This window comes from Macaca nemestrina, chromosome 5 (assembly GCF_043159975.1).
Source record: "Macaca nemestrina isolate mMacNem1 chromosome 5, mMacNem.hap1, whole genome shotgun sequence".
Classification (NCBI taxonomy): Eukaryota; Metazoa; Chordata; class Mammalia; order Primates; family Cercopithecidae; genus Macaca; species Macaca nemestrina.
In genome coordinates, this window is record NC_092129.1 from 71,375,969 (window position 1) to 71,391,993 (window position 16,025).

General features: G+C 39.9%; 1 protein-coding gene across 18 annotated transcripts in view; it reads right to left on the reverse strand.

Moving 5' to 3' along the window:
• LOC105489042 (spectrin repeat containing nuclear envelope protein 1) overlaps positions 1-16,025 on the reverse strand; it is a 536,331-nt gene that overhangs the window by 132,076 nt on the left and 388,230 nt on the right. For all 18 annotated transcript variants that reach the window (XM_011753636.2, XM_011753647.3, XM_011753641.2 and 15 more), the window contains 5 exons: positions 14,330-14,486; positions 8,960-9,091; positions 8,245-8,400; positions 7,535-7,744; positions 1,551-1,652 (listed from right to left, as the gene is read on the reverse strand). In XM_011753636.2, the coding sequence (XP_011751938.2) occupies positions 1,551-1,652; positions 7,535-7,744; positions 8,245-8,400; positions 8,960-9,091; positions 14,330-14,486 (757 nt within the window). The remainder of the gene's footprint in view (positions 1-1,550; positions 1,653-7,534; positions 7,745-8,244; positions 8,401-8,959; positions 9,092-14,329; positions 14,487-16,025) is intronic.

Genomic DNA, 16,025 nt, shown 5'->3' on the forward strand with positions numbered 1-16,025 from the left:
GAGAACTGCATGAGCCCAGGAGTACAAGACCAGTCTGGGCAACAAAGTGAGACCCTGTCTCTATATTTTTTTATATACACACACACACACACACACACACACACACACGTATATACATATATATACACACACATATTTTTAAAAATAATTAAATAAAAAGAAAAATGCACACTCACAATTTTGAAAACTATTTTAGATTCCTTAAGACAACACTGGGAGCTAGAACACAATGGAGAAAAAGCCTTGAAACTATTTTGGGAGGTGTTAACACACACACACCCACACACACACATTATATGTCAGATGATTCTCTATAGTCTATCCATAGATTCCTGGGAAGTTCACTGAAATTAAATCAGAAAATTCTATTCAAACACATACTTTTCATAATTACTTAGCTTATGAAACAGGAGATATTCTAACATCCCTCCCATTTCTTCTATGCTCCCCATTTTCATGCCATCATGCCAGTTTTGGTTCTCATTCTTTCTCTTCAGTACAGCTACATGAAGCCTCGTGATGGGTCTCCTGTTTCCTGACCCTGTGCTGTCATGTGAACTATCCAGAAGCAAGATCTACAACTGCCATTCATTTTTACCTGCAAACATCCCCTACAACTTTCCATGGCCAGGGATCTCCCAGCTGAGTCTAAACACCCAAAAGTGCACAAGATGATCTACCAGGATGAAACACTACATCTTTCATTTATATTCAACCACATTCATTTTCTATTTTGGTTGCAGCATGTACACAAACAAAAATTGAAAATAAATGTGGCTGAATTTAATTATGATTTATAACATAAATTGCTTATAATTTATAAATAAAAATATATACATTTATGCTGCATATTTATTTCCTTTTTTTTTTTAGCTAATGAGGCATGCAACAAATAAAGTGTACAGGTAACTAGTTTATAGAATAAAGTCCAAAGTCTCACATTCAACAGGCCCTACAAACTGCCTTAAATTTACATATCCAATCTTGTTTGTCCTCAGCCACATTCATTTATCTTAAATTCAGGATTACCTGTGTTTCTCCCTAAGTGCTCAGAAATCTCTAACAATTTGTGCCTTTATTCTTGCTGTCCTCTTTACTGCGATAGCTTTCTTTCCTGTCATTGTGTGTCCAAACTCTCAAGTTCAGTTCAAATTTCCCTCTACAAAGTGTCCCTAATCCTACCCCTGCTGGAGGTCAGAAGGGTCTGAGTATCCACAGTGCTTTGTCAGTACCTGTCCCAGGACAGTTTGACTTTCTGCCCTGTGTCATTGAGGTTCATATCTAATCTCATCATTGGGTGGAAAACTCCTTCAGGTCAGCATCTGCCACGGATACCTTTTCCCAGCTCACATTTCCTAGTTCTGTGCAGATGTAAGTGACAGAGTCAATGTCACCTGGTACGTTATTCAAACCCAGTACTCAAAAACAAAAATACTACAAACAAAAGTGCTACTGTGAGCCATTAATCTTTCATAGAATATTTAAAATTTCACAGTAAGTCATATCTCCTCGATGCATTTTCTCTTCTAGGAAAAGGCAGCTATAAATACCTCTATTTGTTCTGCTACGGGTTGTTCAAATACATTTGCCAGTTTCTGCAGAATGATGTATTTGTTGTCAGCCAGTGATGTAAACAGCACTTTCAGATCATTCTAAGGAGGAAAGCAACAGGAAAACTCAAAATGTATAACAGGGAATTCGAAATACTTGTAAATATAACACAGATTCTAACAAATAATATCGAGGCATAGAAATTTAATTTCCAGGAGAAACAATACTGTGCTATGGGAAGGTAAAAGGAACTGGTAACAATTTGCTTATGTGCTAAAACTGACTCCTGAAGAATCTGTTACCCAAAGTATTTTCTACTTAATACAAATGAAGCTGAACCATACATGTAAAAAGCAATGCTTGTCACTCTAATCCCATTACATCTGAAATAAATGAGCACATTCAAATATTGCAAAGAAATATTATGTTAATGGCTCTTATCTAGGGAAATAACCTGTAGGCGTTATCCTGATTTGGGAAATAATATGATTCTTTTTTTTTTTTTGAGATGGAGTCTCACTCTGTCGCCCAGGCTGGAGTGCAGTGGCGCCATCTCAGCTCACTGCAAGCTCCAGCTCCCGGGTTCATGCCATTCTCCTGCCTCAGCCTCCAAGTAGCTTTAGCTGGGACTACAGGCACCCGCCACCACGCCTGGCTAATTTTTTGCATTTTTTTAGTAGAGATGGGGTTTCACCGTGTTAGCCAGGATGGTCTCGATCTCCTGACCTTGTGATCCACCCACCTTGGCCTCCCAAAGTGCTGGGATTATAGGCGTGAGCCACCACGCCCGGCCTATGATTCCTAAGAATCATGATTTCCACTTTGCTCTCTCCTCTCCTCCTATTACTCTATTAGTTTCTTCTTCTATTTTTGGAGAATTTGCACAAGCTTTTAAAAAGACATTCGGAAGTTTAGAAAATAAATATTATCCATGATGACCAAAAACATGTGAAGAGACAACACAAAAAGATCTTGTTAGGTATTTTGTTCAAAAATATTACTCATTTAAATGTCCAAATATATTCATATTGAGTTAGATTTGTACAAAAAGGAGACAACTATTAGAATGTTGGTGCTTAATTCCAGAGGAAATAATTAGAAGAATATTTAAATTATAAAAAATTAGGCCAGATGCAGTGGTTCATCTCTGCACCCACCAGAATTTTGGGTGCCTGAGGCAGATCACTTGAGGCCAGGAGTTCAAGAGCAGCCTGGGCAACAAAGTGCACCTGGTCTCTACAAAAAGTTTTTTTTAAAAAAATAAGTGGACACAGTGGCATGCCTGTAGTCCTGTTTACTTGGGAGGCTGAAGTGGAAGGATCCCTTGAGTTCAGGAGTTTGAGGTTGCAGTGAGCTACAATCATGCCACTACATGCTAGCCTGGGTGACCTTATCTCAAAAAAACAAAAAATTATTTTTTTTCTCTAAAATATCAACAAATAAGTTCTATTTCATAATAGTCAGCAAACATATATTCATCAGAGGTTAAAGCTCAACTCAGGACCTCTTCACCAGGGCCTGATCACACACATCACCTACATGCAATCATTCTGACTGTCTAATGAGGAGAAGGATAATCGTACCAAGAAAAATATCTGTAAGAACACGTGAAGGCTTTATAATGCAAATTCAGGTCTTAAAAGCCAAATAATGGGTGCATTATGCAGTAAAAAATATAAAATTGAAAATATAGTGCTGAACATGAGAACTAGAATAGTTGCCACTAACCAAACTCAAAGCAACCTGCAAGCCTAGTGGCTAACTAAATAGGAAATTATAATAACAGCCCTGGAAAAATACTAGAAATAATAGTTTTACATATGAGTTACTAGGTCTGTTTCATTCAACTGTGTTCAGGGTAAGGTCACGTGGGCCACTAAAACCATCACACATTTATCTGTTTTTAAGCCTAGTAAAAGATGTCCTGCATTCATTTGAACAGAAGCCTACATTATCTACATATGTATGTATAATGACATTAGTCCAGTTAATCTAAATGAGTAGCTAAGCATATATAACATAACATGGGTTAGAAATGAAGAGTGCATATATAGATTTTCCATATGCCATTTTTATGCTTTGTTATGTTTTGTTTTGAGACAGAGTCTCACTCTGTCACTCAGGCTGGAGTGCAGCGGTGCGATCTCGGCTCACTGGAACCTCTGCCTTCTGGGTTCAAGCAATTCTCCTGCCTCAGCCTCCCAAGTAGCTGGGACTACAGGCACCCACCACCACGTCTGGCTAATTTTTTGTATTTTTAGTAGATATGGGGTTTCACCATGTTGTCCAGGCTGGTCGCGAACTCCAGAGTTCAGGTGATCCACCCGCCTCGGCCTCCCAAGGTGCTGGGATTACAGGGGTGAGCCACCACGCCCGGCCCATTTGTATGTTTTTAATAGCATATTTTCTCTCTTAACTATGTTCTACTCAGGGTAATAGGAAACACAGAGTTCATATTTCTGGAAGTCAGACTAATTATTGGGAGAGACTAACCAAGAAGATAGTAAAGCAAAGAATATGATTGAGTTTAAAATTACTAAATAAAAATTTTAAGAGATACTAGAAATCACATGGATAATGACATTTTCTTAAAAATAAAAATGCAAAGAATTTAACTATTTTTGTATTATCACACTTGTGATACAACAGGATAATTAAGGTATCCATATATTACAAACATAAAATACATCACTTTTTTTTTCTTATAGTCACTGGAATTATTGGCAGGGCAAAAAAGAGCAGGATTCTAGCCATTGAGAAACAGATTTGTAGAAAGTTACAGGCTTAAAAACCAGTTGTGTCCAGGCACAGTGGTTCACACCTGTAATCCCAGCACATTGGGCGGTAGAGGCAGGCAGATGACCTGAGGTCAGGAGTTTGAGACCAGCCTGGTCAATATACAGTGAAAGCCCATCTCTACTAAAAAATACAAAAATTAGCTGTGGGGGAATGGCGCGCATGCCTGTAGTTCCAGCTACTTGGGAAGCTGAGGCAGAAGAATCGCTTGAACCTGGGAGGCGGAGGTTGCAGTGAGCCAAGATCTCCCCATTGCACTCCAGCCTGGGCAACAAGAGCAAAACTCTGTCTCAAAAATAAATAAATAAATAAATAACAAAATAAATAAAATCAGTTGTGCTGCCTCACTCATTCATTAAAGAATTCTTTACTTCATTTTCCAGTTTTTAAAATAATTTGAAATCCACAATTATATGTTTGAGGAATTCATTTGAGGTTACATCCATCAGTAAAATTTTTAAAAATACAAAAGAGTTCATAACTGACTTTATCGTGATTCTATATATGTAATGTACATCTACATAACATCTACGCATCCTCTCAAATAGCCTTTTTGGTAGAGAATAATGTTAGCAGTCTGGCAAAAGCTAATCCTCAAAGATTAAATGCAGAATGAAGGCATACCCTTCCAGTAACTGCTGAGGATTGACAGCATACCAGGTGTTTGATGCAAAGTTAAAAAAAAAAAAAAAAAGAAAATGGTTTGTGACTTGACCTTTAATTAAGTTAACATTGGAAACTTTCTCTCAACTAAATTGGAACACAAATATTTTGAAATGTCTTTTTGTTCGTGATCTGGCCACCAACAAATAGAAACTTGTTGGCAGAAGAAAAATAGAGAATGTGATTTAAAGAGAATTCCATGATTCTCTTAGATCCTTCAAACAAAACGAGTTCCAGAGCATTCATGACTAATTCGTATTTTACTGTGATTGGTGATAACTACTAATAAAATGTAAAAGTATGAAAGTACTAAAGATACTAAATGCAATTCACGAAAGATATGGGGAATGAGAGCAAAAGGGACTGCTGAGGCATTCAGGGATTCTGACTTGATCATCTTGGGGGTAGAAACTAACAGGGAAGACTGCTGGAGAGCAGTGCCACTGACTCAGGGACAACACTGAGTTGCTGGTGGTACCATCAACTGGCAAAGGATATTGGATAAAATTTAAGAGACTCTAATGAAGGCCCACATTCTCCATCTTCCCTGAGATCGCCCTAATATGATAAAATACAAAAAAAAAAAATTATTTGAGTAAAATCCTGGCTGTAGTTCTTAATGATTGAGTAACATTGAAGTAATTTAATCTTTCTCTTGGTTTTAGATCCTATATCTCTTATAATACTATCATTAATAACAATAACAACACTTGCTGAGTACTTACTATGTATCAGGCACTGTTCAGAGTATTTGAAACACAACTCAACTCATTTCATCCTCACCACAGTCTATGAGGCAATTAATATGAGTATGATTTGACAGTTGAGGATACCAAGGTTCAGGAAAGTCAAGCTGCTAAAGTTATACAGCAGTAAGTTACAACGCCAGAATTTGAACTTAAGACTATTAGCTTCGGAGACTACATGTTTAATTTTTACTGTTCTGACTTTGCAAAATTAATATTAGAACAATGTTTGAAGGATGTTGCAAAGATTAAAGCCAAGGAATATGAGAAAATATTTTGTGAATAAAAAAATGAAACTCATATGTTTGTGATAGTTTTACTCTGTGGTTTTAAGAATGTAGACTACAGGAAGGCAGTGGTAATTTGTGCCTCTGAATGAATGTCATAAAAATTCCGTGTTTCTTGGTTAATGCTACATTTATTTGACACTTTGTAGTATTTTGGTTTTTTTGCAAATCAAAACTCTACATTAAACTCTTGGCCCTAATGACATGTCTCTATTTTATAAAATCTTTCATGATGGTTAAAAATAATATACAATTAAAACTTATGTATTCCCAAAGGGTGCTTTTTATTAGAAATGAAAAATCAGCACTAAAAGTTTATCAGCAGCTTTTACATTTGTTCCAGTATATAGTCATAGGAAAAGTTTCCTAAGCATGCATAAGAATTCTAATATGGGGCTAAAAGGCAGTAAGTCTGAGGAGTTAGGATTGGAAAGCAATGTAATGCATTTTAACACAGGTAAAAGTAATTAGACCACATTCACTTTCAAAGACTCTTAGGTACTACAGTCTATGGCCCTTTCTATATTCCAACATTTTCTGCATACACTTTTTTTTTTTTTTTTTTTTTGAGACAGAGTCTCGCTCTGTTGCCCAGGCTGGAGTGCAGTGGCCGGATCTCAGCTAACTGCAAGCTCCGCCTCCCAGGTTTACGCCATTCTCCTGCCTCAGCCTCCCGAGTAGCTGGGACTACAGGTGCCTGCCACCTCGCTCGGCTAGATTTTTGTGTTTTTTAGTAGAGACGGGGTTTCACCATGTTAGCCAGGACGGTCTCGATCTCCTGACCTCGTATCCGCCTGTCTCGGTCTCCCAAAGTGCTGGGATTACAGGCTTGAGCCAACGCACCTGGCCTTTTTTTTTTTTTTTTTTTTTGAGATGGAGTCTTGCTCTGTTGCCTACACTGGAGTGCAGTGCCGTGATCTCGGCTCACTGCTACCTCTGCCTCCTGGGTTCAAGCGATGATCCTGCCTCAGCCTCCAAGTAGCTGGGATTACAGGCCTGCACCACCACACCCTGTTAATTTCTGTATTTTAGTAGAGATGAGTTGCAATGCACTATGTTGGCCAAGCTGGTCTCAAACTCCTGACCCCAAATGATTTGCCTGCCTTGGCCTCCCAAAGTGCTGGGATCATGGGCATGAGCCACCATAACCGGCCATTTTCTGCATATTCTTTCCCAGTGTGTTTAAGCTCCAGTATTAGCAACTAAAAATTATAATCATAAAGAGCCATAAATTTGACTTTTATTGATTGAATTTATAATTCTATTCCGTCCTTAGTTTGAAGTGGGTGGTTTTCTCAACCTTCCATTTCTAGGAGCAAAAAATCTTTAGTTTCTAATCCTTTAATTCAACCCCCTTCATTTTCTACAAAGCTCTCGTTCTTCATTATACATTTAAAAAAACAACAACCAGGTACGTAACACAGACTCATGACTGACTATTATTGAATACCTAAAGAATGGTCAACTATCCTTTGACAATGTCTTACTTACCTGGAAATTTAGTATTTGCTGAAGTCTTTCTTTCATCTGATGACATCGTTGATTCACTACTGAGTCTAGCAAGGATAACCTGCCCAAAAGACAACCCAAAGTATCTTCAATAACATCTCGATTATCACCATTCTCTGGAAAAGCTTGCGAAAACAAGTTTTTGTTCTTATCCATTTCTTCAGACATTTCCTTAATGTCTTTGGCAAGAATCTAGAGGTGATAAAAGGGCATTTTTCAGTGTTTAGACACATGAATTGATATGCAAATCAAGTTATTTTCTCATAGAAAGTCAACTAAATCTCTCTGGTTGCTTAGTAATAATTAGACCTAAGACAACTGGAACCTCTTTCAAATACTTCTATACATTTCAGGCAAGTTGCTCTCGGGGACTTTACCTCATTCACTAGTAATAATGAGCACTGTAAAGTGCTATTTAGGAATTTGGTACTTTTTTTAAGCATGTGTTTCATATTTGGAAGATATGTGATACATAATAGTGTTTCTACAGAGTTTCCCATTTTTCCCTCTTACATACACAAGACAAAGAATGAAAATGCAAACTAGAAATATTCTGCATTCAAGCAATGATGTTCTGCATTATTAGAATTGTTTTATGTTTGACTTTCTTTATGTATAAAATTAATTATCCCATCAAAACGTCAAGTGCTTTGTAACATTATACACACACAGGCAGAAACTACTAAACTTACCTCTTGGTTGAAGAGACAAGTTTCTGTTTCTTCTGGTAAAAGTGCTGTGGCAACAAATAAACGTTCTTCAACATCATCCAACCAAGTGGAGGTGGCTGAGACCCCATCATATAACTTCTGCTCCAAGTGTATACTCTGCCTCTTTGTCCCTCCACTCTGGGAAACACACAACAGGGTCAAATAATCAATTTCAGTTTTTGAAAATCCGGGAAAAATATCAGGATGGGGCCAGGCACGGTGCTCACACCTGTAACCTGAGCACTTTGGTAGCCCAAGGGAGACAGATCACTTGAGGTCAGGAGTTCAAGACTGGCCTGGCCAATATGGTGAAACTCCATATGTACTAAAAAAATACAAAAATTAGCCAGGCATGGTGGCATGTGCCTGTAATCCCAGCTTCTTAGGAGGCTAAAACATGAGAATCGCTTGAACCCAGGAGGTGGAGGTTATAGTGAGCCAAGATTGTGCCACTGCACTCCAGCCTGCGTGACCGTACAAGACTGTCTGAAAAAATAAAATAAAATAAAATATAAAAGAAGAAACAGGATGGGCCTCCAGGGTCCAGTGACTCTTTGTTTCAGCACTCATCCCCAGGGTTGGGTCTCAATTCATGCTCAGGGGTGGATGGAACAGCCTCACAGAGGCCACGCAAATCAATACAAGCAAAACACGGCTCTTATAAACCAAGCCAAACACACTGATAACACAGCCTTACCTGGGATGAAACCTCCTCGAAGGCCTGGTTCAGTCCATCCAGCAAAGACGTAACTGCAGATTTATCTTGGATCGGCACGTCCCCTTTGTACAGCGGCACACCAGACAAGAGTCGATTTGGCCTGCGATAAAGCTGTAGGCAAACAAAGGCAGCTTGTTGAAGAGCATATGCATTATGTCCCAGTTTTCTCATTTGGAAATGCACACTGAAATAGATGCTGGAAAAACTGTCCGTAACAAAATTTCTTCTAATAACTTCTACAACATACCATTTCCACTGAACACGGTGGCTAGATGCATCAATGGCAATGTTTCCATGGATGGATTTTTTTTTTTTTTTTTAAGCAGTGGAAAAAAAATGCCTGAGAGATAGGAAGAATAAGTTCTGGTGTTCTATTACACAGGAGGTCAAACATAGTTAACAATAACATATTGTATATCTCAATAGCTAGAAGAGAGGATTTTGAATCTCCCTACCACAAAGTGATAGATGTTTGAGATGATGAGTCTGCTAATTACCATGACTTGATCATTACACACTATATACATGTATCTAAACATCACACTGTACACCAGAAATATGTGCAAATATTATGTACAAATAAAATAAAGCAGGCCACCCACGATGGCTCATGCCTGTAATCACAGCACTCTGGGAGGCTGAGGTGGGCAGATCATTTGAGGCCAGGAGTTCAAGACCAGCCTGGCCAACATGGCGAAACCCTGTCTCTACTAAAAATACAAAAATTAGCCAGTTGTGGTGGCACACACCTACAATCCCAGCAATTCAGGTGACTGAGGCACGAGAATCGCTTGAACCCAGAGGCAGAAATTGCAGTGAGCTGAGATCACACCACTGCACTCCAGCCTGGGCAACAGAGCAAGACCCTGTTTCAAAACAAACAAAAGGTGACATTATAAAAAAGAAAATTAAATTAAAAGGTGGCTTGCAAATTTTATGAAACAAACAACATTAAGGCACAAATAAATTAGAAACAGAAAGGATGAGAACAGACATTGCTGAAAATGGAATCACTGGCATAGAGAAAAAACTTGCAATAATCAGATGAAAAGCAAATCCGAATTTTAAAAAACAGAGATCAGTACAACTAAAAAGAAGTCAATAGGTATAGAAAAAAGATGATCTAACACAAGGATAATTGATGTCCCTGAAGCAGAGATATAATAAATACAGCATAAAATACATCTCATACCAAAAAATTCCCTACAATTAATAAAAAAGCAAACCTTGATTCTTAAATATAAAAAAGTACATTGTGTCACAGGAAAAATATGATTGGAGAACACTCAATATCAGACATAGCCTAGATAAGCTGTTGAAACTTAAAAAAAAAAACTAAATAATTCTCCTGGCATCCATACAGAGAACAACAACAAAAAAATAAATAAGGGAAAAAATCGTAGACTGATGTTAGATTTTTCTAAAGCTTCATTCAATGCCAGAAGACAAAAACAAATATAGATACAAATTCTGAAGGGATAAAAGTATGACAGAAAAATGCCCATCAAATATAGAGACAACTGGCTGATACTCCCAAATATGATAGAACCTGAGTTTTCTTGAAAAAAATTACTTGACAATGGAATTAATCCCTGAGAGCTGGATCAAAATAAAAAATTTAGGAATTAAAAAGATATGCTAAAAGGATTGGTTATGAGCACTAAGGAATTTAAAGATTAAATTGATTTACAGTATATGGGAATTGTTAATTGCTCTTTTTCATTTTCATCTTTGCACTTGGATGCATTATGTGAATTATTATAATGAATATATGTAATTTTTCAAAATAATAGAGTAATTTTTCTTAAAATTGACTAAATAAGAAAGTTATTAGCAATCATAAAAAAATCTTACCACAGCTTTCCTCTCAACTTTTCTTCTTGGTTTTAGCAACACCTACAGTGAAATAATCCATCCTAAATACAAGACCTAGGCTGATCTCTTTGCTTTCATTATTAGCTCTATTTCCCCTAAACTCTTTTATGTGTACATATGGCTTCCCAATAAAGGCAATGATAGGGTGTAGCATTCAAACTTTTGATCATGTTTTCAATCACTCAGTCCCCTTTTTTTTTGAGATAGAGTCTTGCTCTGTCACCCAGGCTAGAGTGCAGTGGTACGATCTCAGCACACTGCAACTTCTGCCTCCTGGGTTCAAGTGATTTTCCTGTCTCAGCCTCCCAAATAGCTGGGATTACAGGTGTGCACCACCATGTGCAGCTAATTTTTGTATTTTTAGTAGAGACAGGGTTTCCCCATGTTGGCCAGGCCGGTCTTGAGCTCCTGACCTCATGAGATCTGCCCTCCTCAGCCTCCCAAAGTGTTGGGAATACATGTGTGAACCACTGTACCTGGCCATCAGTCTCTTTTGACTTTTCAAAATACCTCTTCACCTTTCAGGCTGACTACTCATGATCCTGTAAATATGCCAAGCCCATTCCCCATTGCAGCTGGGATATCCACCACCCAGCATCCCCTTAAAATCTGCTACTTTAATTTCCATACCTATCATAGCAACTTTTGACTATTTTTTCTTAACCTTTGTTTCCTTTAAATTCCTGCTCATGGATCCTGTCATAGTTGCCTAATTTTTCTTAGAAATGTATGTGCTATTTCCCTATTTGGGTTATAGGTTCCCAGAAGCAGGAGCTGTATTTCACCCTGAAGCCAAGAAGGTTGTTGTGCATGGAAGCACTAAATACATTGGAAGTAAACAGATAAAGAAAAATTGCTCTAAGAGATTAGTGCCCTTTGACCTAGAGAACTTTAGGCCAAAATGTACCTGTTTTTACATAGGAAAGTAGTAAGTATTTCTAGGGTACAAAATTGCCATTAAGGTAGTATGAAAGAGGAGGGACTTAGGTAACAGAGAGATTGGCCTCCTGATTCCAGATTCACTTCTTCTTAATCCCAAGACCCTCAGAAATTATCCAACCTCTCTAAGCCTCAGTTTCCAGGTCTACAACGTAGAGATAATATTGGCCTCACCACAACGTTGTTAGCTATGTTAACACCTAGAACTTAAAACGTGTTCATTATATGATCACTCCCTTTCTGCCTGGAAACTGACAGCTAAATTGCTTCTTCCCTTCCTTTTCCTTCACCTTTTCACACCACAGAGAGGAAAACAACCTGTGAGGCACTTTGTGCAAATGACCAATGATTGCTGAAACAAAGCACTCAAATGCAAAAATGTCATTAAAAAAGAGCATTCAATGCTTTTATTTCTAATCCAAAGGCAAGGGAGATACAACGTGAATCTAAACTTGAACAGTCCAGGTATTGTGGAATGTCAGTGGCAGCAGGGCAAGGTTTGTTCAGTAAGCCCAGCATGGAGGACGCTGGAGTGTTGGCTCCGACTGAGAGCAAAAGCAGCTCTTGAAGATCAAAGAGGGTAATGGATGAGACCTCCAGGAGGTCTGTAGATGCCCAGTGAATCACACAGGTGCTTTATGAATGGAGAATAGTAAGCAAGCACAGAATCTAGACAATATCATAGATTTCTCTAACTTAAGATAGTCAGAAAAGACTGCAGTCCCTGATTCAGAACTATACATACCTCTCCTATTCAAAGGATACTCGAACATGAAGGGAGAGCTAGCAGTCAAGTCCAGGAGATCCATATCAGGAAAAAGGAATTTGAGCTACGAGTCTGGGGAACATTTTAGCAGGGATTTGAGGAAGGATGAATTAAAACACAGGGAGGAGGTCCACACAAAAAGTATAGGGCACCATTTGCCAGGGTGGATATGATTCTGGGACAACTGCTTCCGGGAATACAGTGCTTTAAGTTTCCCAGGGCAGAGCTGGTGACTATTTCCGCAGACAGAGGTAAAGAAGCCTCCTGGCCAGAGAGGGAAAGTGAGGGGGCAGAGAGTTCACAAAGCATCTGCTTTTATAAAAACAGAAGAGAAAGCATGGCTCTGGAGAGACGTATGCACGGCTACCCACAGATGACAGGACACCTCATGACCTTCAGAAACCACCAATCCCCAACCTTTTTGGCACCAGGGATTGGTTTCTTGGGGGCGGGAGTGACGGTTTCAGGATGAAACTGTTCCACCTCAGATCATCAGGCATTAAATTAGCATTAGAAGCGTGAAACCTAGATCCCTCGCATGCGCAGTTCACAATAGGGTTCACATTCCTACGAGAATCTAGTGCTGCCACTGATCTAACCAGGAGGCAGAGCTCAGGCAGTAACGCTCACCTGCCCACCGCTCACCTCTTGCTGAGAGGTCCAGTTCCTCACAGGCCACGGACCCGTACCTGTCTGCAGCCTGGGAGTTGCGCAGCCCTGCTTTAGACCGTCTCCTTCCACTTAACTCTGGCAGATTGCGCCTGCTTTCTAATGCCTACTTTGTCAGCTTCAGCCTTTCTCTCCTCCAGTTCACTGCAGTTATTGACACCCTTTGCTTCCAGTTCAGCCTCTCCCAGCCCCTAAGCTAGTTCTGGCCAGAGCTGAGAGAACAGCAGCTTCCTCAGACCAACAGGAAAGGTTTTAGAATTTACTCCGATAATACTGCTGACTTGGAATGAGCCTAGATGGACGCTGCTGGCCCAGGACAAGGGACTAGTCTTGTATCTGAAGAATTCCTCTGGGCCACAGCTGTGGTAGGCATCCCAGGCTGGCTTGTGTTCCTGACTCCCTCATTTGCCCTCTAACTTTCTAATTCCTCTGACTTCCAGTTGTTCCCTGGCTTCTGCTTAGAGTGAAGTAATAGCCATTACCTGGAACCATCTGTTGCTGTCTTCAGTTCCCTTGGATTTGGCATGCCTGGTGGAACCAAGCCCGACATCACACAGTATCTCTCCCACGAACCAGCCTCGCAGATGGGTCCGTAACTATTCCAGCTGACCACTGGCTTCACTTCCCTACCCTAGACCCACTAACGTCCCAATATGTTTCTCATTAAGATCTCTTGAAATTATTAAATACTGGAAGTGGCAATGGAAAATAAGATGGCCTCACAATTGCATTCCAGATTTGTGGAAATCCTTCTGTCCTAGAGGTGCATATCCTTGATTTCCACCCTTACTTTTTCAAGTTTGCAAAACACACACAAAAAGAGGGCACTTAAAATGTAAGGGTTTAGGCTAATACGGAATCAGATATTAATCATCTTTGAGGAAAAATATTGTCTAGAAATCAAATTTTCACATATAAATATATAATTATGAAGGGAAATGTGAAATAGACTTGTTAAGAAAAATGTAGAGTGAAAAACTGGCTTCATGTCTTAGTTTGAAATTGATCATGAAAATTAAGATGATTGCACAGTTATAATCCCTCAGCATAAACTCTACATCTTTTATATTAGTTAATATATAATGTAAAATATTTGATACCACTTGCTCTTGTTCCTGTTCCAGAACATTCTGTAGTAGTTTCTGCTTGGTACTAAATTCTTGATGTAAGCTTTCCCATTTCATTCTCATCTGGTCTTCAGCGGATGATTTCTCCCCTTCCATCCCCAACTCCTGGGATAACACATCAGGTTTTTCGCTATTAGAAGAATAAATAATCTAAGTTTACAATGTGCACAAAAAAGTGATAAGATAGGTAACTTATTGTGTGTACCAGACCTGCTTCCTCAAATGAAATAAGATTACCTTGGTTATTAGCTTATGCTTTAAAAATAACGAAAATGTTTAGGCCAATCACAAAGCAACTATATTCCTACTCATTGATAAACTGAACCATGTGCAGAAGTGATACTTAAAAATGCACTGAATAAAAATAATTGTAACATTTGTAATAAAAAATTGTAGCACGATTACAGACTAGTATCCTTTGGCAAATAGCAGAAAAGTTAGTTCAAAACCTTAAAAATGTGTTTGTCTAGGGAGGGTTGCTATTATGAGTTCAGAGAAAATATAGGACACAGGAGGGCAGTGCAGGACACAGGAGGGTAGAAGAGGACACGGAGAGATAGTACAGGGCCTGGGAAGGTAGTAAAGGACATTGGAAGGATTGTACGGGACCTGGGAAGGTAGTACAGGGTACGGAGGAATAGTGCAGGGCCTGGAAAGATAGTATGGGACACGGAGAGATAGTACAGGGCCTGGGAAGGTAGTACAGGACACGGAGGGATACTACAGGGCCTGGGAAGGTAGTACAGGACATGGAGAGATAGTACAGGGCCTGGGAAGGTAGTACAGGACACGGAGGGATAGTACAGGACCTGGGAAGGTAGTACAGGACATGGAGGGATAGTACAGGATCTGGGAAGTTAGTACAGCACACGGAGGAATAGTACAGGGCCTGGGAAGGTAGTACAGGACACGGAGAGATAGTACAGGGCCTGGGAAGGTAGTACAGGACATGGAGGGATAGTACAGAGCCTGGGAAGGTAGTACAGGACATGGAGGGATAGTACTGGGCCTGGGAAGGTAGTACAGGACACGGAGAGATAGTACAGGGCCTGGGAAGGTAGTACAGGACATGGAGGGATAGTACTGGGCCTGGGAAGGTAGTACAGGACACGGAGAGATAGTACAGGGCCTGGGAAGGTAGTACAGGACACGGAGGGATAGTACAGGACCTCGGAAGGTAGTACAGGACATGGAGGGATAGTACAGGATCTGGGAAGGTAGTACAGCACACGGAGGAATAGTACAGGGCCTGGGAAGGTAGTACAGGACACAGAGAGATAATACAGGGCCTGGGAAGGTAGTACAGGACATGAAGAGATAGTACAGGGCCTGGGAAGGTAGTACACGACATGGAGAGATAGTACTGGGCCTGGGAAGGTAGTACGGGACACAGAGAGATAGTACAGGGCCTGGGAAGGTAGTACAGGACATGGAGAGATAGTACTGGGCCTGGGAAGGTAGTACAGGGCACAGAGGAATAGTGCAGGGCCTGGGAAGGTAGTACAGGACATTGGAAGGATTGTACAGGACCTGGGAAGGTAGTACAGGACACGGAGAGATAGTACAGGGCCTGGGAAGGTAGTACAGGACATGGAGAGATAGTACTGGGCCTGGGAAGGTAGTACAGGGCACGGAGGAATAGTGCAGGGCCTGGGCCAGATAGTACAGG